This window comes from Triticum aestivum, chromosome 2D (assembly GCF_018294505.1).
Source record: "Triticum aestivum cultivar Chinese Spring chromosome 2D, IWGSC CS RefSeq v2.1, whole genome shotgun sequence".
NCBI classification, from domain to species: domain Eukaryota; kingdom Viridiplantae; phylum Streptophyta; class Magnoliopsida; order Poales; family Poaceae; genus Triticum; species Triticum aestivum.
The window spans coordinates 481055819-481083696 of NC_057799.1; the positions used below are offsets into that span (position 1 = coordinate 481055819).

General features: G+C 44.5%; 1 protein-coding gene across 1 annotated transcript; it reads right to left on the reverse strand.

Moving 5' to 3' along the window:
* Positions 1-1208: 1208 nt before the first annotated feature.
* Positions 1209-14433, reverse strand: LOC123053966 (regulator of nonsense transcripts UPF2). Its single transcript, XM_044477593.1, has 17 exons — positions 14164-14433; positions 13770-13878; positions 12973-13054; positions 12015-12217; positions 11060-11404; positions 10540-10644; positions 10307-10434; positions 8154-8324; positions 7968-8049; positions 6990-7256; positions 6702-6899; positions 6389-6490; positions 5097-5348; positions 4778-4996; positions 4101-4271; positions 3440-3625; positions 1209-2537 (listed from the first exon to the last, which is right to left on the reverse strand). Exons 2-17 carry the CDS (start codon positions 13836-13838, stop codon positions 1599-1601), a joined length of 3519 nt encoding a protein of 1172 aa, XP_044333528.1. The 5' UTR covers positions 13839-13878; positions 14164-14433; the 3' UTR covers positions 1209-1598.
* Between the last annotated feature and the right edge of the window lie 13445 nt (positions 14434-27878).

Here is a 27878-nt window from a genome sequence, read left to right on the forward strand (position 1 = left end):
CAATTAGCAGTCGGCGATCACTGTCATCCGTCGCACCGAACTGAGCAGAGAGAGAGAGAGAGAGCCGATCTCTGGAACGGGCGACGAGTCATGTCATCACAAACTAAAGAAGATAGCTTTGCACACGGAGCAAGGCACCCACTCATAAACACAATGTAGCCGCGCATTCGCATTGCTTTTCCACATCAAAGGCCACCTGAGATGAGATCGAGAGGGGGAGAAGGGTTAGATATTATGTGTGCGCACGGACGTGGACGTGGCGGCTTTATCCAACTCGGATCAAGAGGAACAACAAGCTCTAGTGAAAAGAGAGAGAGCACCAGAGAGGAGGGGCCTAAAGCAGGCTCGTAGGCGGCAGCAGGAAGCACTCAGTTTATTCGCGCCACGCTAAAAGAAGTAACCAACTTGGTTGGCAATGCGACCCAGAATCTAGCCAACGCCGCTCTCGCAGATCCCTCCCTTCCTTCCCCCCCAAGAGTCAAAACCTTCGAAAAGCCAGGCTCCAACCCCCACCACGCACAGGGCCGGGCCAGGGCGGACGCACATCAGATTCCTTGGAGAAAGAAGAAGAAAGGCGGGTGACACGGTGACAGAATCCACTCCTCGCCCGAGATTCCAAAGGCCGGCCGGCAGGGCCCGGATACTGTTTCTCACCCCCTAGTGCTCCCGCAACTATGGATGGCCCCGGCTGACCCGCGCCCTGCTCGCCAATGCCGGCGAGGTTGCATGCCTGCCCGATGAGTCACTCGCGCACATATGCTTTACTTGCATTGCATGGATCCGCCTCCACATGTGGTAGGATGCTACTACGGGTGTGTGACTGTGCGGGGAGCGGTGGCCGTACTGTGATGGATGCCCATATCCAGCGTAAAAGGAGGAGCGAAGATATGGATTCTGTACTGTGGCCCGAGGAAGGAGGGAGCGGATTCATTCCGAGCCGCGAGCGATCCATGGATGGATGATGGATTCGTATGCGAGATGCGCTCCCCTGTGGCTGCACTGCGCTGCACAGCCGTTTGACGCAACGTCCCTAGTGGTGGCCTTGGCACCAGCACTGCCGCGCGATCCGATTGGGCGAGCTCGGCATAGGGGGCTCGTGCCCGCGGTGTGGCCCCCTCGTAATTGTTGGGTGGAAAGCTGGATGGATGCTCATGGCAGATATGCACAAACGCGTGCTGGGTCAGAACCTTAATCATGGCGCGGAGAAGGGGGGGAAGGCTGTGGTCCGGCCTTTAAATCATGAGGCACCGAGGACGGGAACAGCTCAAGCGAGTAAAAATGCACCGATAAAGGTTCTACCGTTTGCAGATGCAGACCTTTTGCGGACTAAGGAAGCTATTCTTCATCTGGGGCTGGGGTAATGAGCCAGAACATCTTATGTACAAGAGAAACCGCCTCACCCAGTTCAAAAGGAAAACCGTGCCCTTCTAAACCTGTTACCGGAGACGAAACCCACTTACACGTGACTGTAAACATGGGGGCTATTAGCCAGCCCACCGGAGTACAGCACCTAGGCCACTTCCAAAATTACGTTATGCCATTCGTCATTTGGGTTTCCGGTGAATTAGACCGTGATTTTAGCACCGGAAGGCAGCGGGTCACCTTCCCCTGCCATAGCCATGGTAGATCCCGCCAGCGATGTAGTACCGCTGCCGGCCGCGGCCGCCTCTGTTTGAACCGTCCCAGGAACCACGCCCGGCCGAGCCGATACTGCCGCCTGCGCTGCTTCCTCCTTGACCCCAGAACCCGGTTTGGAATGCTGATGCATTGAATTCTTCCTCCTCCCTCTCGTTGTATTCAAGGATTTTCTGCTTGATGTTTTGCTTCTCCTCTAGCAGAGCCGCCTCTTGCTGCTTTGTGCTCTGAACGAGTGAGCAGTCCCCAGGAATGAGCATTTGCCTTGTCTGCTGCTTGTGCCCTTTCTTCACAAGCACCCTGACGCACACCTTGACCTCACTACCGCCCCCAGCATTACCATTTTCCTCAGCTGTAAGCTCTTCTCCACTCTCTCTTTCAGTGGCTCTCGAGTCCTTTGACCCCTCAACGATTTTCATCGGTACAGTCATATTCAAAGTGGATTTCACCCGTGGCTCCAACTTACGCGACTCCAAGCTTTCCTGTAGAAGGGCCCTCAGCTCCCGATCAAAGTCTTCTTGCTCCTTAGGGTCAACTTGCACCACCTTATGTCTAACCTGGACCCTTTCTTCTTCATCAGAACCAGAAGGCATGGCATCATCGTCATCAACGACTCCATTCCCTGACCTGTCATCTGAGTTTTCTTCGTACAGAGAATCTCCATCTTCACTTCCATCGTGATAGATGCTTCTGCTACCTGAATAGCTTTCACTGTCTGCTACTTCTCCGTGGCCCCTGCCATTTTTGTCAGGCCTGTTTGCTGAGCTCTTGCAGCTGGCATCAGAAGCAGCACTTTCGGATTGTTTCGTCTTCTCATTTTCTTCAAGCTCAGCCAGAGCAGAAGCCAACAGTTCTGGAGATGAATACCTAGTCATGTTAGGCCGTAGCTCAGCAAACATGTCCTGCACCAGTTGTAAAGTAAATTAGGAGCTATACTCACTTTAGAGACATCTCTTAATCAGTTAATCTATAGAAGGATAATCACATATACTATGGTCTAGCATGCCATTTGAGTACTGCACAATTTGCTAACCAAATTAAAGCAGTTCAACACGGAAGTAAAAGACTAAGCACAATAAACCGGTCTAAGAAGTAAACAGTTCCATATCCTCCAACATAGTGCACAGGATATCTAAAACAATAATAACAGTGTGCCATAAGTTACAATCGACGCTAAGTTGCTGACTGACTTTTGTCAACAACGTATTATTATGAATTGGATAATACCAAATCGAGAATATCCAGTTACTTATACGCATTTGGCATTCCTAAATGCACATATCTCTCTAGATATTTTGCATATTGGTGACAGCCAAAGTACCCCTTGCTTCCATAGTAAGTTTGAAGCCAACACACTCAACATTGCAGGTCAAAATGTTGAAATGTCACTACCAACTATATCCAGATAATTTCTCTATCTCTCAGTCACAGCCTGATAGCTATGATGTCCAGAAAAGAGACAAAACAAGCAGAACTGTATTGGCTCACCTTGCACTGGACAGTCAACTTGATGTATCAGAACAGTTCTTCCCCACTTACATTGTATCATAACCATATGCTTACATATATTCCCTCCGTTCCTAAATATAAGTCTTTTTAGAGATTCCAATAGAAACTACATACGGATGTATATAGACATATTTAGAGTGTAGATTCACCCATTTTGCTCCGTATGTAGTCCATATTGAAATCTCTAAAAAGACTTATATTTAGGAACGGATGGAGTACAATGAAGACTCGACATGCATTTATGCTTTAAAGATGCAACATCTAGTAAGTTGCTGGTGTTTAGAACAACACTAACCTGCACATCAAACTCAACATCAAGTGGCAATGGCCCTTTGTTCAGAATATATCTTTGAAAATGTAGCAAAAATCTGTCAAGCTTTCTTTTTGAAGAGCCTCTATCAAAATAGTGACCACACGTCTGGAGAAGTGTAACAATCATCCTTATCCTGAAGAAATCTTCTGGGGGATCAAGCAGATCTTGCTGCACAGGATAAATCCAAAGGATAAATTCACTTATGTGACAAATTACATTGATTCCTTTAAAATAGGTGATTAAGCATGCGCAAGGCATTAGAGAGAAAGAATGAGAATCTAGTAACTTTTTTACGTTTGCAACATACTTATCCAGGATCGCAGAAAAGAGATGCAAACCTCTTTTGGGGGAGATTCATAAGGCATACAGTTCGAATGAACAATTATGCATACCAAACACGTTAAACAATGAATTTAAGAATAAAAATAAGTTGAAGAATAGCACGGTAAAGGGTAGTTATCAAGAAAGTTATCATATTTATAAGAGCATGTGATTCAAAAAAAATTATAAGAGCATGTGTTTCTTTAAAACATACTAAATCAGAAAAACTTCACACTGTATAAGCTAGAAAATGGATTGCTGAAATAACAATATAAAGAAAACAAAGTAAAGATAGCTAGTAAGTTGGGATGTGTTTACTCACTTCCAGTGTTCCGTGACCAAATACAGTAATAAGGTACAATGTGTCAAATATAACTGATGAATCAATATGCTCGTAGTTATATAGCTCCCCAAGGAATCGCATGTGGGCAAGTTGTCGCTGTTGCATTGCATAGTCATTCAGCTCAAGTCCAACTCTAATCTCTTCTAGAACCTGAATCCAGATACAAGGAAACCGCTACATCAGCTAATCCTTTTATAATCAAAGTGTCATTAAATAAAGGGGTTCATACTTTGTTCCTTGATATACTATGTTACTGTTACATATGCGTAATACAAGATTTTTATAATGCTCTACAAAATAACAACATGCTAGTAATCTCAACTAAAAAGACACAATAAATCTCAAATACAAAAATATACGAAAATATGGAATGCACATGCTAAGCATTTTTTAAAGAACAGTCAGAGCTCAAGGAAAGAAAGAAGAAACAAAGTTGAGCACCAAACACAAAGAACGTAAAGAGAGAACGGAAATAGACATACGAGTGCACATGATAGGCTGGAAAACTGGTCCACTATTCATGGTACAACTTTACATGCCATATATAATATTTTTATTTGAAATGTGAAACAAATTCTGCTACCGACTTCTCATGCAATGGTTTACCGTCTCAGCCAAAGTTTTTCCAAACCATCTGTTTCAGCAAGGTAACTCACCTCATCTACCACAGCCACATGAAAATCATCATGATAGTGACTAAGACCAGCAGTTAGAAGAGCAATCAGATGAACTTGGCTATATTTTCCCTTGTGAACTTTGAGAAAACATTTCACCAGGTACTCCTCGCACTCAGCCCAAGGTAACTTGCGTAACTGACGAAGAACATGCTGAACACTTGTTTTATCAAGATCTGAGAAAAGCAGCTTCCTTATGTACTGCATGCATACAAAGACAATATTAGTTCTTCAATGTAACAATTTATGCACACATAAGTCCGAAAATACCAGAAAGAACAGAAAAGATAAAAAGACTTACCTGATGCAGAGGTGGCCGGACTTTAGAGACTCTGGCAGATCTTTCTGGTGGTTTGCATAAGTAATAGGCGTTCTCTACAAGTGTGCTGTGGTGTGGATCCAAATTCTTCACATTTTTCAACCTCCTCAGTATTTCCAGCATGTTTGACATGCGAACTGTAGTTCCTTGTGAGAGATAAAGAAAGCGCCCGCAGGTCTCAAGAAGATTGCAGGCCACATCAATGTTATGATGGCTAAAATCATCTAGGCAAGCCTGAAAATGCAAATAATCACAATGACCAAATTAAGTTGGCAGTTGCAAATTGATTGATTTGTGGTGTTGCAAGCTTGCAATATGATAAATTATATCCATTTTGTATGGATGTATGCACGCTAGTCATGCTGCCAACTTCTAAATAAAGATCATGAAGTGAGGGGCATTCAGCGTAGCTACGGCTATCTGCCGCGTCGGATCATGGCACCTTCAGCCCATCAACTTTACAAAAGAGATAATGAAGTTGGGGCATTCGTCAAAGGCGCATTCAGCATAGCAGAAGCCAGCTGTGCATCAATACCAGATAAGGATGTGAAGGGGCAACCGGCCAGGGGAGAGGGTCACATTGGGCAAAGACATCATTCGGCATAGTGGCGACTCAGCCGGATTACAGCACCTTCGACTTGTCAACTTTAAATAAGAATAATGAAGGGCGCATTCCGCAAAACCCTTCAATGCCTAGGGTCTCTCCAGTCCTTCACAAGTGAGAGGATTTGCGCAATTGAGTAGGGTGTAATGCTTCGGCAACTAAAAGGATAAAAGTTAATAAGCACAAATGAGCGTGCAGCTTGGGCCTCGCACACAGAAAAGGTCTAATAGTTGTCAGCTGAGCACAAGCTCCCAGCTAGCTCGCAACAGAAGTGGAAAGTTGGGATATGGCCTTACCAGAAGAAAACAGACAGGCGAGAATTTTTCCTCGGAGAAAGACAAAATCGATAGTGTGGTCTGAAACCTTCATCCACAGGAAATGCCATGCCTTTCCATGTGGTCAGAAATTACCCACGTGATCACGGCATGACACATCCACTTGTATCAGTGATTTGGAACATACATAGCAAACTATGTTTCCCAGCTTATCTAGTTAACCTTTGTACTGCCTACCACATTTAGTGCGCTAATTATTATTCCACGTAGAACAGAACTATTCTGTACCATCCAAAAGGTAGTTAAACAAGAACACAGGGAATTTAAAAACTCAACAGAAGCATAATAAACAGGAAAGCACTAATTCCGTAACTGGATTTATTTGATTTGCTTACCTTCAAACAACTAAAAACAAGGCCTGATGGAGCAATATTGAATTTGCACAATTCCCCAATAAATCTAATATTTCTAATTTTTGTTTCGATTTTGATCTGATCCTGAAAGGAGGAATATAACAGAGAACAATAATTAGTGCTGCAAAGTAGATAACCCTGTTAGTTATACTGAATTTGAATTACATATGTCACCACAGAACAATGGAGCGGTAAAAAAATTGAAAGAACCAAAAACATTTTTTCTTACAAGTGTCAAATAAAACAGTGTATTATCGACAACAAGGACCAAGAAATACATGAATACAAGACAAACCTTCTTGTTCATCAAAAAGTTAAACTCTTCTTCAAGCATTGACAAGAGCATACTTGGGAGATCCTTCATGCATGTGGACAAAGTGGCAACTAAACGGGAATAGAAAGGTAACAGTTCCAACGAAGTCCTTGGAACATTGAATAAAGCTCGTGCAAGTTTCTTCCTGTTTGCTTTAGAATTCAGATAGCAAAACTCTACCTGAAAGAATGAATAAATGGAGTTTAAGAATAAGGTGGAACCATCTCAAATGCACAGAAGTATGTAATGCAGTTGACCAGTTGTTATTACCGTCAATTGGTCAATTAGATCTCGGCTCACACATCTTGGCAGCCTCTGAAGCAGGTTGTCCAAACTTGCGCCATCTTTGACTCTTACTTTTTCTCTTTCAATATCTCCTTTTTGATCAGCCTCTTTTTCTTTAGAAATTTCTTTGCCTGTTTTATCTTTTTTTTCTCTATTCTTGGATCCAACATTTGTTTTTCCTTCCAACTGGTGCTCAGGGACAGAAGCTTCAGCATTGTTTTGAACTTCAGTTCCTTGTTCCAATTTATGCTCCTAAAACAAAATTTAGCATATTTGCCACAGATTGGTCAAATACTTTATTAAGATATAAATAAAGTGGCGTCAGGTGCAATGGCCTAGAAAAAATCTAGCAGCTATCATGCAAATATTGCATGCATTCGTCTATCTCAAAAAAAGGTACTCCACACTAAAAGGTTAATTAGCATAAGTCATGACATTAAGGGGAGGGGGGGAAGGGGGGCGATGGCAGCATGTGATAAAAAGACAAGGAAGTATGCAGGAGTCACCAAAAGGGAGCAAACTTTCAAGTGAAAGAAAATATGGAAAATTTAGAAGAAAAAGAATGAGCTGGCTACATAGTCAGAAATTACCAACTCGACATGGCAATATTTGATAATTTTGTTCATTAAGACAAATATTATTGAACATTATGTAAGCTCCATTTGACGTCACTGTTTATTATGATAATCTTGTTTGCTTGACCCATTTTTAGGTGTTTGACTAGCTACTTTTCTCAGTCAAATTGCAAATGATTATGTTATTGCATTTGTGTGCCAAAACATATGAGATTAGATGTAATGGTGATCATTGGATAACATAATTTATCTAGCTTTAGTTTCATTACCACACAGAATTTCGCAAGTTCCTCACAGTAATTTTAAAGATGAGCACACAAAAGCAACCATAAAATGAGCCTTTATATTGTACAGCACAAATTTCGTGAGTATGAGAGACCCTTCTTACACCAGTTTGTTCGTGAACCTTTCCATGTTGATCTACCAACTTTGGTTCAGCTTCTCCCAATAGTACACCAGGCACGAATACTCTGCTCAAAAGGATATACATAGGTTCAAAATAATCACATAGTACAATTACTACAGTTCTGCAAACTGCAGACAGAAGTAAAATATGATCAAAACGCAAGGAAACCTGAGATCAGGCAAAGACTCATAAAATGCCTTTGTGTCTTCATCATCCCAGATAGGTTCTACTGCAGAAAAATGTTTCCCAGAAGGGGATAACTCTGACGCCGTAGTTACCCTTGTTGTATGTCCATCATCTGGCATAACAGGAGGTTGCATATCAAGAGCTTCAGCTAAGCTGCAAGAGAACATATTTGAATGTTTCACAAGATTTCTGCAAGCAGATGTATATGGTCCAAAAATATGCCAATAAGCTAAACAACAAAGTGAAAAACATAATTGAAGCAACAGTTTATTTATTTTCTCCTCAACAGTTTCTTTTGTTTAAAATATAGAGAAAGCTCAGCCGAACAACAGAGACTGTTAGCCATCTGCAGACTACCATGATAGTGATAGGCACTATATTGACTGCTAAAACTACTAGTTAACTAATTCAGAACCATAGGTTCTTCTTTTTGGTGAACTAGCAAAAGGGCCCGTGCGTTGCAACGGGAGAAAAAAAATCCTTATCACCAAAAATAATTTTGCAAAGGAAAATTCGCCGCCCACGTCCTCTATTTTCACGTCCTCTATTTGAACACAACATCCCACTCGTGTTACGGCTTATTCTCTCTCCATGTATTTGTTGATTGCAATGAATGACAACATATTAGAAACTATAATAATGTAACTAAAGATCAAGTGTCCGCAATATTCTCATAAAATGCAAAAGTTGAAAGGCTATGCTACAAAATATAGTATAAAGTGGAATTAACATCGGGGCTAGATTTGCCAATACAACGAGCAAATGGTGTGCTACTAAGTTTGCCAGCAATATGTTAGAAGAGCGACAAAAGCGCTAGCACATCACTCACAAAACAGGCAAATACAACATATTGTGCAAATTAGCTAAAGAATCACCCTCATACAAAAATATAGGGGTCAGAAAACAGGCAGAATATCCACCCCATTATTTAATTCTGTTTTTGTTAGCCCCTATCACGCATGTCGCAATATCAGGGCCTAATTTCTTTGCCTATTTAATGGGTCTTTCCTTTTTCTCCCATCAACCGTTCATGCAAGTCCCTCTCTTTAATTCCATTTCACCATATTTCTTTTACCCATTTACTGGTCCTTTCCTTTCTCTCATTGCCCACCATAATCCCACCAACATGCAAGTCCCTCTTTAATTCCTTTTTTGATAGCCCACCGCCACGCACGATTTTATGGATCTTTCCATTTTGCGATTGCCCTCGTAATGTCCCATCTCGCCTCTGTGTACTGATTTTCTAGTCTCTTGTTGATTTAGACACGTGCTAACGTATATAAATCGGTAGATTTAGATGTAAAAAATAGATACGGGACTATTTAATGGATGAACCGAAATTGCTGCTATGTTGCCTCGCTTAGCCTTGGGCCAGAAGAAGCAGCCCAAATAGAGGCGAGCTGCGTAGCTGGGCCGACCCAAGGCCTATCTCCCCCTCCTTAACCTAGCGTCAGGGGAGAGCCTCTGCTCGATCCCCATCTCCCCCCGAGCGCCGTCACGCGCAGGAGAGGGCAGCGCCCACTCCCAATCCCCCTCTCTCCCTCGATCCCCTCCCATGGCGCCTACTCATGCTTGCGCACTGACCCACCGCCCGACTTCCATTCCGGTGGAGCTCCGCTGCCCTTCTCAGCCCCCTGTTTCTCCTCCTCGCCTCGGCTTCGAGCGCCCCCGACCCGACCTTCGCGGCCATGGCCGGCAGCCGAGCAGCCCCTGCCAAGCCGCCTCCCGTCTTCCTCGGCTCCGGCCACCTCTACCACGCGCGCGCGCGACCAGCACCACCTTGATCCACCGAGCCGCCCTGCTTCCCTCGAAACATTTTTTCCAGATCCACTAAAACAGGGAGTGCGGGTTTAATAATAAAAAACACAAGGGTATCTTTGCAAAAACGTCGCGACGGCGAACCCGACAAAATCAATGCGTGCTTTATTAGTAGGTAAAGATATACTTGACACTTGGTCCTTTCGCCGTATGACCAACAGATTAACTTCAGTTTTGTGATAGAAGATAAAGATGAAGGGGCAGTAAAATAAGAGTAAAAATTAAAGGAACTTCAATTAAGCGAATAAGGTGAACTACTTGTGCAGCTGCATGAGGGATAAATAAATAAGATGGTACATGTCGATAAGGAAGCTCACGATGAAACGCAGCGCAATAACTGATCGAAAGATTTCCGAAGCTTCTCATACAAGGCAGTATTCTCATCACTTAGTTCCCCTTTGACATTTAAAATCTTTGCATTTTCAGACTCCATTGCACGAAGAGACTGCACGGTGGATGTTATGCATGAAATGGCAGCATAATAAACATGCTGAAGCAATAATTGAGCAAAAGATTAGCCTAACAACATTATGTTGGAAAAGGTTTATACCGCATGTTCTGACATGAGAATTGCAACTGCGGCATCATAGTAAGAGCTCAAGGATTTCTTAAAGAACGTCTTCAGATCATCGGTAATATTGAGGCCCATAAAAAACTGCAGCATATAGAACAAATGCCGTGAGTAGCAACAAGTGGTTAGAACTGTACAATTACCTCATTGTGGAACAGAGCCAGTCACTGAAAGAACTAATTGCACGTATCAATGAGCCTAAGAAAAGGTAAACATGTTGCTAATGATGGCACGTCAGCAGAATAATTCAGATTATCATATGCATACATAATTGCGCTATACGAAAAGTTACATTTGGGGGCCTGCAGATTTGCCCATTACTGTGAAGACAGACATGTATCATATCTTTTTTCGACATTTTAGGGGGGTTTCTTGATGTCTGCATATACAAGAATGTACCCCGGGCCACAATGAAGATTACTTAATTACTACAGACAGATCACCTCTACCATTTTCTTTATGATCAGCTACTACACAATGAAACTAAAATTTGGCTGACCTCATCATAAGCTTCTTGCCCATGTTTTTGTAATCCAAGAAAATGCTTTCCTTGGCGAGCAAAACTAGCAAGGAGAGTCAAATTTGTCTGAGTTGTTTCACGGTCCTTCAAATGCTCCACCGACGTCAGATCCTTTATAATGTTTATGAAAGTACTAGCATCTTCAACAATTCCAACAAAATACAATTCCATAAGAAGCTTCAGTGTGCTTCTTTTCTTCATGGCCCTTGAGTTTTTATCTGGATCTATATCATCTCCAGCTTTCCCTGGAAAGAAGGCTTTCAGCAGTCCTTGAATAAGGCAAGGAGAGAAGTCCTTGTACCTTTGATGAAGCAGCGAGCAAATCTGCAGCAAATAAGATTAACAGACAAGTATTCCATCATATGAATTTCACATCCACACATGTAACACATTTGAGAAAATGAGTTTTGTCAAATTTATTAATCATTTGGAGATCAAGGGAATAGTGCAAATAGTAACATGGGCTACATGCCAATAAATAAAAATAAAGTAAAGAAGTTCATATGCAATGATGTGCAAATCAGATATAGGTAAAGATACACATTAATAACTGGGGGAAAATAATGAGACTGAACAAATTTAGAATATATCTACCAGATAAGGAAAACCATTGTACATGTATCGGTGGTTGCTCCCACTATCTCAACCATGAAACAATGCCTTCAGATCTGTGCACATTCTCTCACCCTACTAGAAACGTAGTGTGACAGAGTGCGCACAGATCTAAGGGCACATTTCGCGACTGAGGTAGTGGGAGCATCCATCCATACAAGCACAAACCCACTCATGGACAGGAGATTCTGTAATCAATAGAAACAACTGATTTAAGACATGGTAAAAAGTTTATATAATCAAATATGGTGAGCAGGGATGTGAGACAGAACCTAAGAATGCATTAAGAGTTTAAGACTAGGAGGTACTGTAACTACTATACCTGAACAGCAGCTTGTATATCAGCAGAACGAAGTTTGGCCTCACAAATGTAAGAAACTGCTTCACTGACAAATTTGCTTAGATTCACACTTTTCAATTCTTCCATTAAGCCATCCTTTTGTTCATCGTTTATCGCTTTGAGCTTCTTGATAACTGCTGTGTTGCGCTTAATACTGGAATCAAGAGTTCTCAGGTGACTTGCATCTAAAATGAATGATTGACCACGTCATAATTATGTATTCCATGTATCAAGATTGAAACTTGTACATTCAAGACTCAGGTGAGCAAAGCATCCGGAAAAGAATAGATAGAGGAAAAAAACAGACATAATGACAACAGTTCCAGCAGGCAGGCACATTAGGTTGTTTGTACAACCGCATGGAAAGTTGTGTCACTATAAGCTATAGGGATCAATGAACGCTTGGTCCAAGAGAATTCCATGCTCTTTAACAAGGATTGGTCCAAGAGAATTCCATGCTCTTTAACAAGGATGCTAGCCAACGAGAAAACTGTGAAACAATTTGATTTCTAAACTTACACGTGTGAACTAGCTACCAAAGCAAAGCATGGTTCACATTCCAAACCATGATTTTTTAGGATGCGTGGGTATGTATGAATAACTCTAAACACTGCCCTGCCTCTAAGAAGCTCCATTCCATTATTTTTAGTATTACCACCTACATGTTTAATGGATATGTATCACTGAGTTGCAAATTAAGTCTAAATGAATGTGCTACTGATTTAGTCCTAGGAAGATTCAAGTATCGCAATAAACTTTTCTTGCACATAGTAGGAACCAACTCATCTACCTACCAAGTTCTGCAACATCAACATCTTATGAACTTCGTTTAGATAGGACGTAACACTTTACTATGTGAATTTCAATTCGTCCTGGTTAGACTAAGCAAATCACTGGAACTTCCGTTAAATAGGCATTACTCGAAGAACAATGGAAATACCAGGCCTCTCAGGGTTTAGGTTACTCTGGCGGAGAGCCGTCTTTACGTCAATAAGCTTCTTGTATTCTTCAAGACGGACCACCTACAAACAATCAACATTTAGAACAAATCAGAAATTTTGAACTTGAAGAAGTACGAAGATTGCAGCATATACAATGACTGATTAATTCTACCCAGGCTTTTAAAGATGCGCGGGAGAAAAGAAGCTAAGTGCACAAGGCCATTTATTTAATTGGTGTAATGTTGCCAAAACATTTTTCCTTGATTTAAAATGCACTTGGCATCTTCTTAAAGGCATTTGGGCAGCTTGCTCACGGTGACATGGGAATAAAGAGGCAATAGGAGAGAGTTTACACCAAATAATGCCAAGCAACTACCCTTAATCACTTTGTCTTGAACCTGACACAACTGTAATACTTTCAAAGGTGGGCTCTACATAGGGTGTACCCTACCTTTTGTTAACTATTAGCCAAGCACGAGAAACCTAATCAATTTAGACTACAGGGGTACTGCAGTATCATATATAAAGAGGTTAATGATATTATGAAATTCAAATACATCGTCACTACTGAATAACAATCCTCACAACTTTTAAAATCATTTACTCACAAGATATCGAGGTAATCCAAAATCCTGCAGAATACGAACATAGTGACACACAGTGACGATAGTAACACTGTGAAAGGACATGAGTTATTAAGTTTTAACTACAAGGTTGGAACATCATTAAAATATCAGGCAGGCGGTTACACACTACTCATTTCATATCATTGTTACTTGAGTTCTACCATTCTCACCTCATTGTTATGATGCCCCTCTTCATCTTGCTTTTTCCCCTCGTGGCTCTCATTTTCCATGTGCTCCATTCCTCTTCTCCGCAAGCCAGATGTGGACAGTCACGCCAAGCTGCCAAGCAAATTCAGAATGGCACATCAGCACTAAATATTTTGCTGGAACCTCAATTACAGAACGACAATCTCTGGACTAGAAAGAGCATAAGCACACGAAAACAAATTATCGGGGTATAAACCCTAGAGATAATACAGCACAGAGCACGCCTGCTGCTCTGCTAGAAACCTAACGAAGGTAACTGGAATTAATGCGTAACGGCCGGCACTAAGGGGCGGATCTAGATGGTGCGCAACCGACCCAAAATTCGTGGGGGCTGGACAGAGAAAAAAAGGCTGATACCTTAAAAACCAATGTCCAGCATGACGAACGGCGTGCGGGAGTGGAGACGCCAGGGCCGTGAGGTAGAACGGGAACGGCGGTGGCGGCGACGCGCGTGAGAGGAGCAGGGGTGTGGGGGCTGAGGCGTCGGCGGTGGCCTCTCGGCACGGCACGGCGGCAGCTCTAGGGCACGGCGGTGACACCTAGGAGCAGGAGAGATTTTGTGGGGGGGTCAGTTTGGAGCTTTGGATTCCAGAGAGGCCGTGAGGGAGAAAGAAACAGGACGATGGAGACTTTTTTTTTTAGCAGTTGATGATGGAGACGTGGAGGGGTGGGATTTCGACTGTCGCCAGAAAGCATACCTCTTTTTTTGAGCAACTTTTTTCAAGTGTTTTTGAGCATTTTTGGAAAGCATATCTAACCTGGGCCCTTTTTTTTAGGGGTGTATGGGTCGTGCTTGCCCACGGGCACGAATAGAAGGGGCCGAAACGACCCAGAAGGCCCAAACCTTAAGGGCGGCCCTGCACGACCCTTTTATTCGTGGGCCGCAAGGATACGACCCAGCACGCGGCGGAACCGGCCCGTGTTGACCCTTTTATTTAGCATCACTAGTTAGTGTGCACGTGCAATCGCACGTCTTCCTTAAAAAAACAAGTCAATGCAATAGGTTGTCCATAATTTTCCAAATCTAGATTAGATTACATGATCACATACTTTTTCTGTTCTTTATCTTGCTGAAGATTGCTCCAAATTCAAAATTATATCTTTCACTGTGAAATTTTACTAAATTTTAAAGACTTTTAGATAAAACCAACTGTGTATTAATAGCAATGGCATAGAACAAATATTACCACACCGTACCCTAACAAAAATGATCAAAAAATAATCAGGAATGACACTACTTCTCTTCTCACCTTGGGAGTAACATGAAAATTAATTATATTTTTACTTGTCATCTCCTTAGTATCTTTATTTAGTACACAAAACATAAATACTACAAACTCTTTCTTTGATGGAACAAAATAATAAGCACCACATGCAAATATACAAGTACAGAGTCCAAGTGACAAAGTCTAGAGATTTAGATTTTACTCACGTCTACACCACCGTGGTGGAGCTTCATCTTGCTACGGCTTGAGCTAAAATGGCCCATATTTTTCTATTCTGAAATCTTTTGATACACAATGGTGTTGGCAGCAACCATCTTATCAATGGTGATCAAAGTGGATTCTTATCAATGTGTGTATATTACACATGAGGTTGTGGAAATACCTTGGTCAACTGGTCAAATATAACTTCCACCACAATATAAAGTGCCTTATTCTCCATCAGACAATACCATTCATCTCGCCATATGACTGCACGTGAATATCCGCACCATCTGATTACCATGTATAATTGGACACATAGCCGTTCAGGGCGCCATCGTGGGATACTCCCGAGACGACCTCATGCAGGGAGGGCACTGAAGCGTAGGGCGTCCAGCAAATTGAGGCGAACATCGTCGAGGGCCGTTGAGGGCGCCGACGTTGTTGTTGTAGGTGCTGCACATGCCATAGAAGCCGCCAAGTGTGTGGTAAAGCCGCACCGGACGACGGCTGCGGCGAGCGCAGGGAAGAAGTCTGAGACGTTGTGCCTGAGGGAGTGCGCCACGGCCTCCCGCGCGAAGCCATGCAACACGCAGGACGCCGGCTCACTGAGGTCGGCCGACAACATGACGCGGCACTGCAGGTCCATCATGGACGCGAACGCCGGGTGGCCGACGATGGCCGGCCTCCACGGGCAGGCCGGACACCGCCAACTCCGATACGCGGCGGAGCATGCCGAGGACAGCGTCCCACAGCTGCGGCTGCAACGCATCCCCGTGAAACCGCTTGGACGAAAGCAGGTGTCCGGCGTCGATCCCGGGCTGTGGCCGTGGAGGAGGCGACGTTCACGATGACCGTGCCCAACAGGTGCGTCATCAGCGGGTCGTACCTTTCGGTGAGGATCCCTAGGGATCGGTGCGGCACTTCCCTGCGACGTCGAGGAGGCTTGACCGGAAGCGGCCTCGCCCCAGGAGCCCAGGTGGAAGGCGTTGTGGGGATCTAAAACAAATCTGTGCAATGTTTGGACGGGATGCATGCATAGCTAGCTCCGTTGACGTCTCAAGCTTTAATTGATTTCCTTGCATGCAGGGTCGCATTTAATCACCATCATGGAAAAAAGGAAACCACTCGTAATTTGCTCCTGGGATGTAGCGATCGTTGGCTGTTGGGTTGTCTGGCATGACCGTGCGAGGGCAGGTCTGCCGGCAGAACATTTCATCTCAACCGTTGAACTCACAGATGTCACGTGAGCAGTTGGATGTGATTTAGTCTGCTAGATCGGACGTTCATGGTTTTCCTGTGTGTACTTTGCGGTGTGTCTATAGGAAAGCTCACGTTTGCTCTTTTAATAGTAGTAGAGATTTGGGGTTGTTTCGGCCTTATTTAGGGGCTTTTGCTTTATAAGTTTTTTTTTGAGGATTTTTGCTTTTTAATAACTAAAAACGAAATAATGTGCTAGGAGCATGTAGCTGCCTCCTCCCTCCTAAAAAAGCCTAGGGTTCCTCTGCCTCCTGTCGGTCCGCCTCATCTCCGGTGGCCTTAGGGCCATGGCGGCGCGGTGGATCCCGATCCTTGACGGCGGGAGGGCTCCGTTTTTAGATGTTTCCTCGAGTTTTGTTAGGGTTAGAAGTTGAGACAGCAATGACTCCCTGAAGATGGAATTGAAGGAAATATGCCCTAGAGGCAATAATAAAGTTGTTATTTATATTTCCTTATATCATGATAAATGTTTATTATTCATGCTAGAATTGTATTAACCGAAAACTTAGTACATGTGTGAATACATAGACAAACAGAGTGTCACTAGTATGCCTCTACTAGACTAGCTCGTTGAATCAAAGATGGTTTAGTTTCCTAACCATAGACATGAGTTGTCATTTGATTAACGGGATCACATCATTAAAGAATGATGTGATTGACTTGACCCATTCCGTTAGCTTAGCACTTGATCGTTTAGTATATTGCTATTGCTTTCTTCATGACTTATACATGTTCCTATGACTATGAGATTATGCAACTCCCGAGTACCGGAGGAACACTTTGTGTGCTATCAAATGTCACTACGTAACTGGGTGATTATAAAGGTGCTCTACAGGTGTCTCCGATGGTACTTGTTGAGTTGGCATAGATTGAGATTAGGATTTATCACTCCGATTGTCGGAGAGGTATCTCTGGGCCCTCTCGGTAATGCACACCACTATAAGCCTTGGAAGCAATGTGACTAATGAGTTAGTTGCGGGATGATGCATTACGGAACGAGTAAAGAGACTTGCCGGTAACGAGATTGAACTAGGTATTGAGATACCGACGATCGAATCTCGGGCAAGTAACATACCGATGACAAAGGGAACAACGTATGTTGTTATGCGGTTTGACCGATAAAGATCTCCATAGAATATCTAGGAACCAATATGAGCATCCAGGTTCCGCTATTGGTTATTGACCGGAGACGTGTCTCGGTCATGTCTACATAGTTCTCGAACCCGTAGGGTCTGCATGCTTAACGTTTGGTGACGATCGGTATTATGAGTTTATGTGTTTTGATGTACCGAAGATAGTCCGGAGTCCCGGATGTGATCACGGACAAGATGAGGAGTCTCGAAATGGTCGAGACATAAAGATTGATATATTGGACGACTATATTCAGACACCGGAAGTGTTCCGGGTGATTTCGGAGAAAACCGGAGTGCCGAAGGGGTTACCGGAACCCCCCGGGAAAGTATTGGGCCTTAGTGGGCCTTAGGGGAGAGAGAGGGCAGCAACCCAGGAGGTGGCGCGCCCCCTCTCAAGGGGGGTCCGAATTGGACTAGGGGAGGGGGGTGCGGCCCCTCTTTCCCTCTCCTTCCTTCCCCTTCCCCCTTCCTAGTAGGACTAGGAAAGGATGAATCCTACTCCTACTAGGAGGAGGATTCCTCCTCTCCTTGGGCGCACCAAGGGCCGGCCGGCCTCTCCCCTTGCTCCTTTATATACGGGGGCAGGGGGCACCCTAGAGACACACAAGTTGATTGTTCTAAGCCGTGTGCGGTGCCCCCCTCCACCATATTCCACCTCGGTCATATCGTCGCAGTGCTTAGGCGAAGCCCTGCGCCGGTAGCTTCATCATCACCGTCATCACGCCGTCGTGCTGACGAAGCTCTCCCTCGAAGCTCTACTGGATCGTGAGTTCGTGGGACGTCACCGAGCCGAACGTGTGCAGATCACGGAGGTGTCGTATGTTCGGTACTAGGATCAGTCGATCGTGAAGATGTACGAGTACATCAACCGCGTTGTCATAACGCTTCCGCTTACGGTCTACGAGGGTACGTGGACAACACTCTCCCCTCTCGTTGCTATGCATCACCATGATCTTGCGTGTGCGTAGGAAATTTTTGAAATTACTACGTTACCCAACAATGGCATCCGATCCAGGTTTATGCATAGATGTTATATGCACGAGTAGAACACAAGTGAGTTGTGGGCGATACTAGTCATACTGCTTACCAACATGTCATACTTTGATTCGGCGGTATTGTTGGATGAAGCGGCCCGGACCGACATTACGCGTACGCTTACGCGAGACTAGTTCTACCGACGTGCTTCGCACACAGGTGGCTGGCGGGTGTCAGTTTCTCCAACTTTAGTTGAATCTAGTGTGGCTACGTCTGGTCCTTGTGAAGGTTAAAACAGCACATACTTGACGAAATAACGTTGTGGTTTTGATGCGTAGGTAAGAACGGTTCTTGCTCAGCCCGTAGCAGCCACGTAAAACTCGCAACAACAAAGTAGAGGACGTCTAACTTGTTTTTGCGGGGCATGTTGTGATATGATATGGTCAAGACATGATGCTAAATTTTATTGTATGAGATGATCATGTTTTGTAACGGAGTTATCGACAACTGGCAGGAGCCATATGGTTGTCGCTTTATTGTATGAAATGCAATCGCCATGTAATTGCTTTACTTTATCACTAAGCGGTAGCGATAGTCGTAGAAGCAATAGTTGGCGAGACGACAACAATGCTACGATGGAGATCAAGGTGTCGCGCCGGTGACGATGGTGATCATGACAGTGCTTTGGAGATGGAGATCAAAGGCACAAGATGATGATGGCCATATCATGTCACTTATATTGATTGCATGTGATGTTTATCTTTTATGCATCTTATTTTGCTTAGTTCGATGGTAGCATTATAAGATGATCTCTCACTAAATTTCAAGGTATAAGTGTTCTCCCTGAGTATGCACCGTTGCGAAAGTTCGTCGTGCCGAGACACCACGTGATGATCGGGTGTGATAAGCTCTATGTTCACATACAACGGGTGCAAGCCAGTTTTGCACACGCAGAATACTCGGGTTAAACTTGACGAGCCTAGCATATGCAGATATGGCCTCGGAACACTGAGACCGAAAGGTCGAGCATGAATCATATAGTAGATATGATCAACATAGTGATGTTCACCATTGAAAACTACTCCATCTCACGTGATGATCGAACATGGTTTAGTTGATATGGATCACGTGATCACTTAGATGATTAGAGGGATGTCTATCTAAGTGGGAGTTCTTAAGTAATATGATTAATTGAACTTTAATTTATCATGAAGTTAGTACCTGGTAGTATTTTGCATGTCTATGTTTTCGTAGATAGATGGCCCGTGCTGTTGTTCCGTTGAATTTTAATGCGTTCCTAGAGAAAGTTAAGTTCAAAGATGATGGTAGCAACTACACGGACTGGGTCCGTAACTTGAGAATTATCCTCATTGCTGCACAGAAGAATTACGTCCTGGAAGCACCGCTATGTGCCAAACCCGCTGCAGGAGCAACGCCAGATGTTATGAACGTCTGGCAGAGCAAAGCTGATGACTACTCGATAGTTCAGTGTGCCATTTAGAACCGGGACTTCAACGACGTTTTGAACGTCATGGAGCATATGAGATGTTCCAGGAGTTGAAGTTAATATTTCAAGCAAATGCCCGGATTGAGAGATATGAAGTCTCCAATAAGTTCTATAGCTGCAAGATGGAGGAGAATAGTTCTGTCAGTGAGCATATACTCAAAATGTCTGGGTATAACAATCACTTGATTCAACTGGGAGTTAATCTTCCGGATGATATTGTCATTGACAGAATTCTTCAATCACTGCCACCAAGCTACAAGAGCTTCGTGATGAACTATAACATGCAAGGGATGGATAAGACAATTCCCGAGCTCTTCGCGATGCTAAAGGCTGCGGAGGTAGAAATCAAGAAGGAGCATCAAGTGTTGATGGTCAACAAGACCACCAGTTTCAAGAAAAAGGGCAAAGGGAAGAGGGGGAACTTCAAGAAGAACAGCAAGCAAGTTGCTGCTCAAGTGAAGAAGCCCAAGTTTGGACCTAAGCCTGAGACTGAGTGCTTCTACTGCAAAGGGACTGGTCACTTGAAGCGGAACTGCCCCAAGTATTTGGCGGATAAGAAGGATGGCAAGGTGAAAAAAGGTATATGTGATATACATGTTATTGATGTGTACCTTACTAATGCTCGCAGTAGCACCTGGGTATTTGATACTGGTTCTGTTGCTAATATTTGCAACTCGAAACAGGGACTACGGATTAAGCGAAGATTGTCTAAGGACGAGGTGACGATGTGCGTGGGAAATGGTTCCAAAGTCGATGTGATCGCGGTCGGCACGCTACCTCTACATCTACCTTCGGGATTAGTTTTAGACCTGAATAATTGTTATTTGGTGCCAGCGTTGAGCATGAACATTATATCTGGATCTTGTTTGATGCGAGACGGTTATTCATTTAAATCAGAGAATAATGGTTGTTCTATTTATATGAGTAATATCTTTTATGGTCATGCACCCTTGAAGAGTGGTCTATTTATATTGAATCTTGATAGTAGTGATGCACATATTCATAATATTGAAGCCAAAAGATGCAAAGTTGATAATGATAGTGCAACTTATTTTTGGCACTACCATTTAGGTCATATTGGTGTAAAGCGCATGAAGAAACTCCATTCTGATGGACTTTTGGAATCACTTGATTATGAATCACTTGGTACTTGCAAACCATGCCTCATGGGCAAGATGACTAAAACGCCGTTCTCTGGAACAATGGAGTGAGCAACAGATTTGTTGGAAATCATACATACTGATGTATGTGGTCCGATGAACGTTGAGGCTCGCGGCGGGTATCGTTATTTTCTCACCTTCACAGATGATTTGAGCACATATGGGTATATCTGCTTGATGAAACATAAGTCTGAAACATTTGAAAAGTTCAAAGAATTTCAGAGTGAAGTGGAAAATCATCGTAACAAGAAAATAAAGTTTCTACGATCTGATCGTGGAGGAGAATCTTTGAGTTACGAGTTTGGTCTTCATTTGAAACAATGCGGAATAGTTTCGCAACTCACGCCACCCGGAACACCACAGCGTAATGGTGTGTCCGAACTTCGTAATCGTACTTTACTAGATATGGTGCGATCTATGATGTCTCTTACTGATTTACCACTATCGTTTTGGGGTTATGCTTTAGAGACGGCTGCATTCACGTTAAATAGGGAACCATCTAAATCCGTTGAGACGACGCCTTATGAACTATGGTTTGGCAAGAAACCAAAGTTGTCATTTCTTAAAGTTTGGGGCTGCGATGCTTATGTGAAAAAGCTTCAACCTGATAAGCTCGAACCCAAATCGGAGAAATGTGTCTTCATAGGATACCCAAAAGAGATTGTTGGGTACACCTTCTATCACAGATCCAAAGGCAAGATATTTTGTTGCTAAGAATGGATCCTTTCTAGAGAAGGAGTTTCTCTCGAAAGAAGTGAGTGGGAGGAAAGTAGAACTTGATGAGGTAACTGTACCTACTCCCTTAATGGAAAGTAGTTCATCACAGAAATCTGTTCCTGTGACTCCTACACCAATTAGTGAGGAAGCTAATGATGATGATCATGTAACTTCAGATCAAGTTACTACTGAACCTCGTAGGTCAACCAGAGTAAGATCCGCACCAGAGTGGTACGGTAATCCTGTTCTGGAGGTCATGTTACTTGATCATGACGAACCTACGAACTATGAGGAAGCGATGATGAGCCCAGATTCCGCAAAATGGCTTGAGGCCATGAAATCTGAGATGGGATCCATGTATGAGAACAAAGTGTGGACTTTGGTTGACTTGCCCGATGATCGGCAAGCCATCGAGAATAAATGGATCTTCAAGAAGAAGACAGACGCTGACGGTAATGTTACTGTCTACAAAACTCAACTTGTTGCGAAAGGTTTTCGACTAGTTCAAGGAGTTGACTACGATGAGACCTTCTCACCCGTAGCGTGCTTAAGTCCGTCCGAATCATGTTAGCAATTGCCGCATTTTATGATTATGAAATTTGGCAAATGGATGTAAAGACTGCATTCCTGAATGGATTTCTGGAAGAAGAGTTGTATATGATACAACCTGAAGGTTTTATCGATCCAAAGGATGCTAACAAAGTACGCAAGCTCCAGCGATTCATTTATGGACTGGTGCAAGCATCTCAGAGTTGGAATAAACGTTTTGATCGTGTGATCAAAGCATATGGTTTTATACAGACTTTTGGAGAAGCCTGTATTTACAAGAAAGTGAGTGGGAGCTCTGTAGCATTTCTAATATTATATGTGGATGACATATTGCTGATTGGAAATGATATAGAATTTCTGGATAGCATAAAAGGATACTTGAATAAGAGTTTTTCAATGAAAGACCTCGGTGAAGCTGCTTATATATTGGGCATCAAGATCTATAGAGATAGATCAAGACGCTTAACTGGACTTTCACAAAGCACATACCTTGATAAAGTTTTGAAGAAGTTCAAAATGGATCAAGCAAAGAAAGGGTTCTTGCCTGTGTTACAAGGTGTGAAGTTGAGTCAGACTCAATGCCCGACCACTTCAGAAGATAGAGAGAAAATGAAAGGTGTTCCCTATGCTTCAGCCATAGGCTCTATCATGTATGCAATGCTGTGTACCAGACCTGATGTGTGCCTTGCTACTAGTTTAGCAGGGAGGTACCAAAGTAATCTAGGAGTGGATCACTGGACAGCGGTCAGGAACATCCTGAAATACCTGAAAAGGACTAAGGATATGTTTCTCGTTTATGGAGGTGATAAAGAGCTCGTTGTAAATGGTTACGTCGTTGCAAGCTTTGACACTGATCCGAATGACTCTAAGTCACAAACCAGATACGTGTTTATATTGAACGGTGGAGCTGTGAGTTGGTGTAGTTCTAAGCAAAGCGTCGTGGTGGGATCTACGTGTGAAGTGGAGTACATAGCTGCTTCGGAAGCAGCAAATGAAGGAGTCTGGATGAAGGAGTTCATATCCGATCTAGGTGTCATACCTAGTGCATCGGGTCCAATGAAAATCTTTTCTGACAATACTGGTGCAATTGCCTTGGCAAAGGAATCCAGATTTCACAAGAGAACTAAGCACATCAAGAGACGCTTCAATTCCATCCGCGATCAAGTCAAGGAGGGAGACATAGAGGTTTGTAAGATACATTGTTGGAAATATGCCCTAGAGGCAATAATAAATGGTTATTATTATATTTCCTTGTTCATGATAATTGTCTATTGTTCATGCTATAATTGTGTTATCCGGAAATCGTAATGCATGTGTGAATACATAGACCACAACGTGTCCCTAGTAAGCCTCTAGTTGACTAGCTCGTTGATCAACAGATAGTCATGGTTTCCTGACTATGGACATTGGATGTCATTGATAACGGGATCACATCATTAGGAGAATGATGTGATGGACAAGACCCAATCCTAAGCATAGCACAAAAGATCGTGTAGTTCGTTTGCTAGAGCTTTTCCAATGTCAAGTATCATTTCCTTAGACCATGAGATCGTGCAACTCCCGGATGCCGTAGGAGTGCTTTGGGTGTACCAAACGTCACAACGTAACTGGGTGACTATAAAGGTGTACCACGGGTATCTCCAAAAGTGTCTGTTGGGTTGGCACGGATCGAGACTGGGATTTGTCACTCCGTATGATGGAGAGGTATCTCTGGGCCCACTCGGTAATGCATCATCATAATGAGCTCAATGTGACCAAGTGTGTGGTCATGGGATCATGCATTATGGTACGAGTAAAGTGACTTGCCGGTAACGAGATTGAACGAGGTATTGGGATACCGACGATCGAATCTCGGGCAAGTAACGTACCAATTGACAAAGGGAATTGTATACGGGATTGATTGAATCCTTGACATCGTGGTTCATCCGATGAGATCATCGTGGAACATGTGGGAGCCAACATGGGTATCCAGATCCCGCTGTTGGTTATTGACCGGAGAGGCGTCTCGGTCATGTCTGCATGTCTCCCGAACCCGTAGGGTCTACACACTTAAGGTTCGGTGACGCTAGGGTTGTAGAGATATTAGTATGCGGAAACCCGAAATTTGTTCGAAGTACCGGATGAGATCCCGGACGTCACGAGGAGTTCCGGAATGGCCCGGAGGTGAAGAATTATATATAGGAAGTCCAGTTTCGGCCACCGGGAAAGTTTCGGGGGTTATCGGTATTGTACCGAGACCACTGGAAGGGTCCCGGGGGTCCACCAGGTGGGGCCACCTATCCTGGAGGGCCCCATGGGCTGAAGTGGGAGGGGAACCAGCCCCTGGTGGGCTGGTGCACCCCCCATGGGCCTCCCCTGCGCCTAGGGTTGGAAACCCTGGGGGTGGGGGGCGCCCCACCTGACTTGGGGGGGAGTTCCCCCCCCCCTTGGCCGCCGCCCCCCATGTAGATGGGATCCCAGGGCCGGCGCCCCCCAGGGGGCCTATATAAGGGGGGGAGGGAGGGCTGCTGTACCCTAGCCCCTGGCGCCTCCCTCTCCCTCCCGTGACACCTCTCTCTCCCGCTTGCGCTTGGCGAAGCCCTGCCGGGATCCTCGCTACTTCCACCACCACGCCTGTTGGGAATCGTAGCATAATTTTAAAATTTTCCTACGCTCACCAAGATCCATCTATGGAGTATACTAGCAACGAGGGGAAAGGAGTGCATCTACATACCCTTGTAGATCGCGAGCGGAAGCGTTCCAATGAACGTGGATGACGGAGTCGTACTCGCCGTGATTCAAATCACCGATGACCGAGTGCCGAACGGACGGCACCTCCGCGTTCAACACACGTACGGTGCAGCGACGTCTCCTCCTTCTTGATCCAGCAAGGGGGAAGGAGAGGTTGATGGAGATCCAGCAGCACGACGGCGTGGTGGTGGATGTAGCGGGTCTCGGCAGGGCTTCGCCGAGCTTCTGCGAGAGGGAGAGGTGTAGCAGGGGAGGAGGGAGGCGCCCAAGGCTGTCATCCTACTTCCCTCCCTCCCCCCTCCTTTATATAGGCCCCCTGGGAGCGGGGGGGGGGGGGCGCCGGCCAAGCCCCATCCAGATGGGGGGGCGGCGGCCAAGGGGGTGCCTTGCCCCCCAAGGCAAGTGGGGCGCCCCCCCACCCTAGGGTTTCCAACCCTAGGAGCAGGAGGGAGGCCCATGGGGGGGCGCCCAGCCCACTAGGGGCTGGTTCCCTTCCCACTTCAGCCCACGGGGCCCTCCGGGATAGGTGGCCCCACCCGGTGGACCCCCGGGACCCTTCCGGTGGTCCCGGTACAATACCGGTAACCCCCGAAACTTTCCCGGTGGCCGAAACTTGACTTCCTATATATAAATCTTCACCTCCGGACCATTCCGGAACTCCTCGTGACGTCCGGGATCTCATCCGGGACTCCGAACAACTTTCAGGTTTCCGCATACACATATCTCTACAACCCTAGCGTCACCGAACCTTAAGTGTGTAGACCCTACGGGTTTGGGAGACATGTAGACATGACCGAGACGCCTCTCCGATCAATAACCAACAGCGGGATCTGGATACCCATGTTGGCTCCCACATGTTCCACGATGATCTCATCGGATGAACCACGATGTCGAGGATTCAATCAATCCCGTATACAATTCCCTTTGTCATTCGGTATGTTACTTGCCCGAGATTCGATCGTCGGTATCCCAATACCTTGTTCAATCTCGTTACCGGCAAGTCTCTTTACTCGTACCGCAATGCATGATCCCGTGACTAAAGCCTTAGTCACATTGAGCTCATTATGATGATGCATTACCGAGTGGCCCCAGAGATACCTCTCCGTCATACGGAGTGACAAATCCCAGTCTCGATCCGTGCCAACCCAACAGACACTTTCGGAGATACCCGTAGTGCACCTTTATAGTCGCCCAGTTACGTTGTGACGTTTGGCACACCCAAAGCACTCCTACGGTATCCGGGAGTTGCACGATCTCATGGTCTAAGGAAAAATACTTGACATTGGAAAAGCTCTAGCAAACGAAACTACACGATCTTTTATGCTATGCTTAGGATTGGGTCTTGTCCATCACATCATTCTCCCAATGATGTGATCCCGTTATCAATGACATCCCATGTCCATAGTCAGGAAACCATGACTATCGGTTGATCAACGAGCTAGTCAACTAGAGGCTTACTAGGGACACGTTGTGGTCTATGTATTCACACATGTATTACGATTTCCGGATAACACAATTATAGCATGAACAATAGACAATTACCATGAACAAAGAAATATAATAATAACCATTTATTATTGCCTCTAGGGCATATTTCTAACAGTCTCCCACTTGCACTAGAGTCAACAATCTAGTTACATTGTGATGAATCGAACACCCATTGCGTCCTGGTGTTGATCATGTTTTGCCCTAGGGAGAGGTTTAGTCAACGGATCTGCCACATTCAGGTCCGTATGTACTTTACAAATATCTATGTCTCCATTTTGAACACTTTCACGAATGGAGTTGAAGCGACGCTTGATATGCCTGGTCTTCCTGTGAAACCTGGGCTCCTTCGCAAGGGCAATAGCTCCAGTGTTGTCACAGAAGAGAGTCATCGGGCCCGACGCATTGGGAATCACCCCTAGGTCGGTAATGAACTCCTTCATCCAGACTGCTTCCTGTGCTGCCTCCGAGGCCGCCATGTACTCCGCTTCACATGTAGATCCCGCCATGACACTTTGCTTGCAACTGCACCAGCTTACTGCTCCTCCATTCAAAATATACACGTATCCGGTTTGTGACTTCGAGTCATCCAGATCTGTGTCGAAGCTAGCATCGACGTAACCCTTTACGACGAGCTCCTCGTCACCTCCATAAACGAGAAACATATCCTTAGTCCTTTTCAGGTACTTCAGGATATTCTTGAGCGCTGTCCAGTGTTCCATGCCGGGATTACTTTGGTACCTTCCTACCAAACTTACGGCAAGGTTTACATCAGGTCTGGTACACAGCATGGCATACACAATAGAACCTATGGCCGAGGCATAGGGGATGACACTCATCTTTTCTATATCTTCTGCCGTGGTCGGGCATTGAGCCGTGCTCAATTGCACACCTTGCAATACAGGCAAGAACCCCTTCTTGGACTGATCCATATTGAACTTCTTCAATATCTTGTCAAGGTATGTACTCTGTGAAAGACCAATGAGGCGTCTTGATCTATCTCTATAGATCTTGATGCCTAATATATAAGCAGCTTCTCCAAGGTCCTTCATTGAAAAACACTTATTCAAATAGGCCTTTATACTTTCCAAGAATTCTATATCATTTCCCAATAATATGTCATCCACATATA

Excerpts from the sequence above, each read along its gene's own strand:
- LOC123053966 (XM_044477593.1), bottom strand. The coding sequence starts at position 13,838 with ATGGAGCACATGGAAAATGAGAGCCACGAGGGGAAAAAGCAAGATGAA. Across the intron at positions 7,257-7,967 it reads AGGTTCACGAACAAACTGGT|GAGCATAAATTGGAACAAGG; the intron begins GTAAGAAGGGTC and ends ATTTTGTTTTAG. Across the intron at positions 6,900-6,989 it reads ATCTAATTGACCAATTGACG|GTAGAGTTTTGCTATCTGAA; the intron begins GTAATAACAACT and ends TCATTCTTTCAG.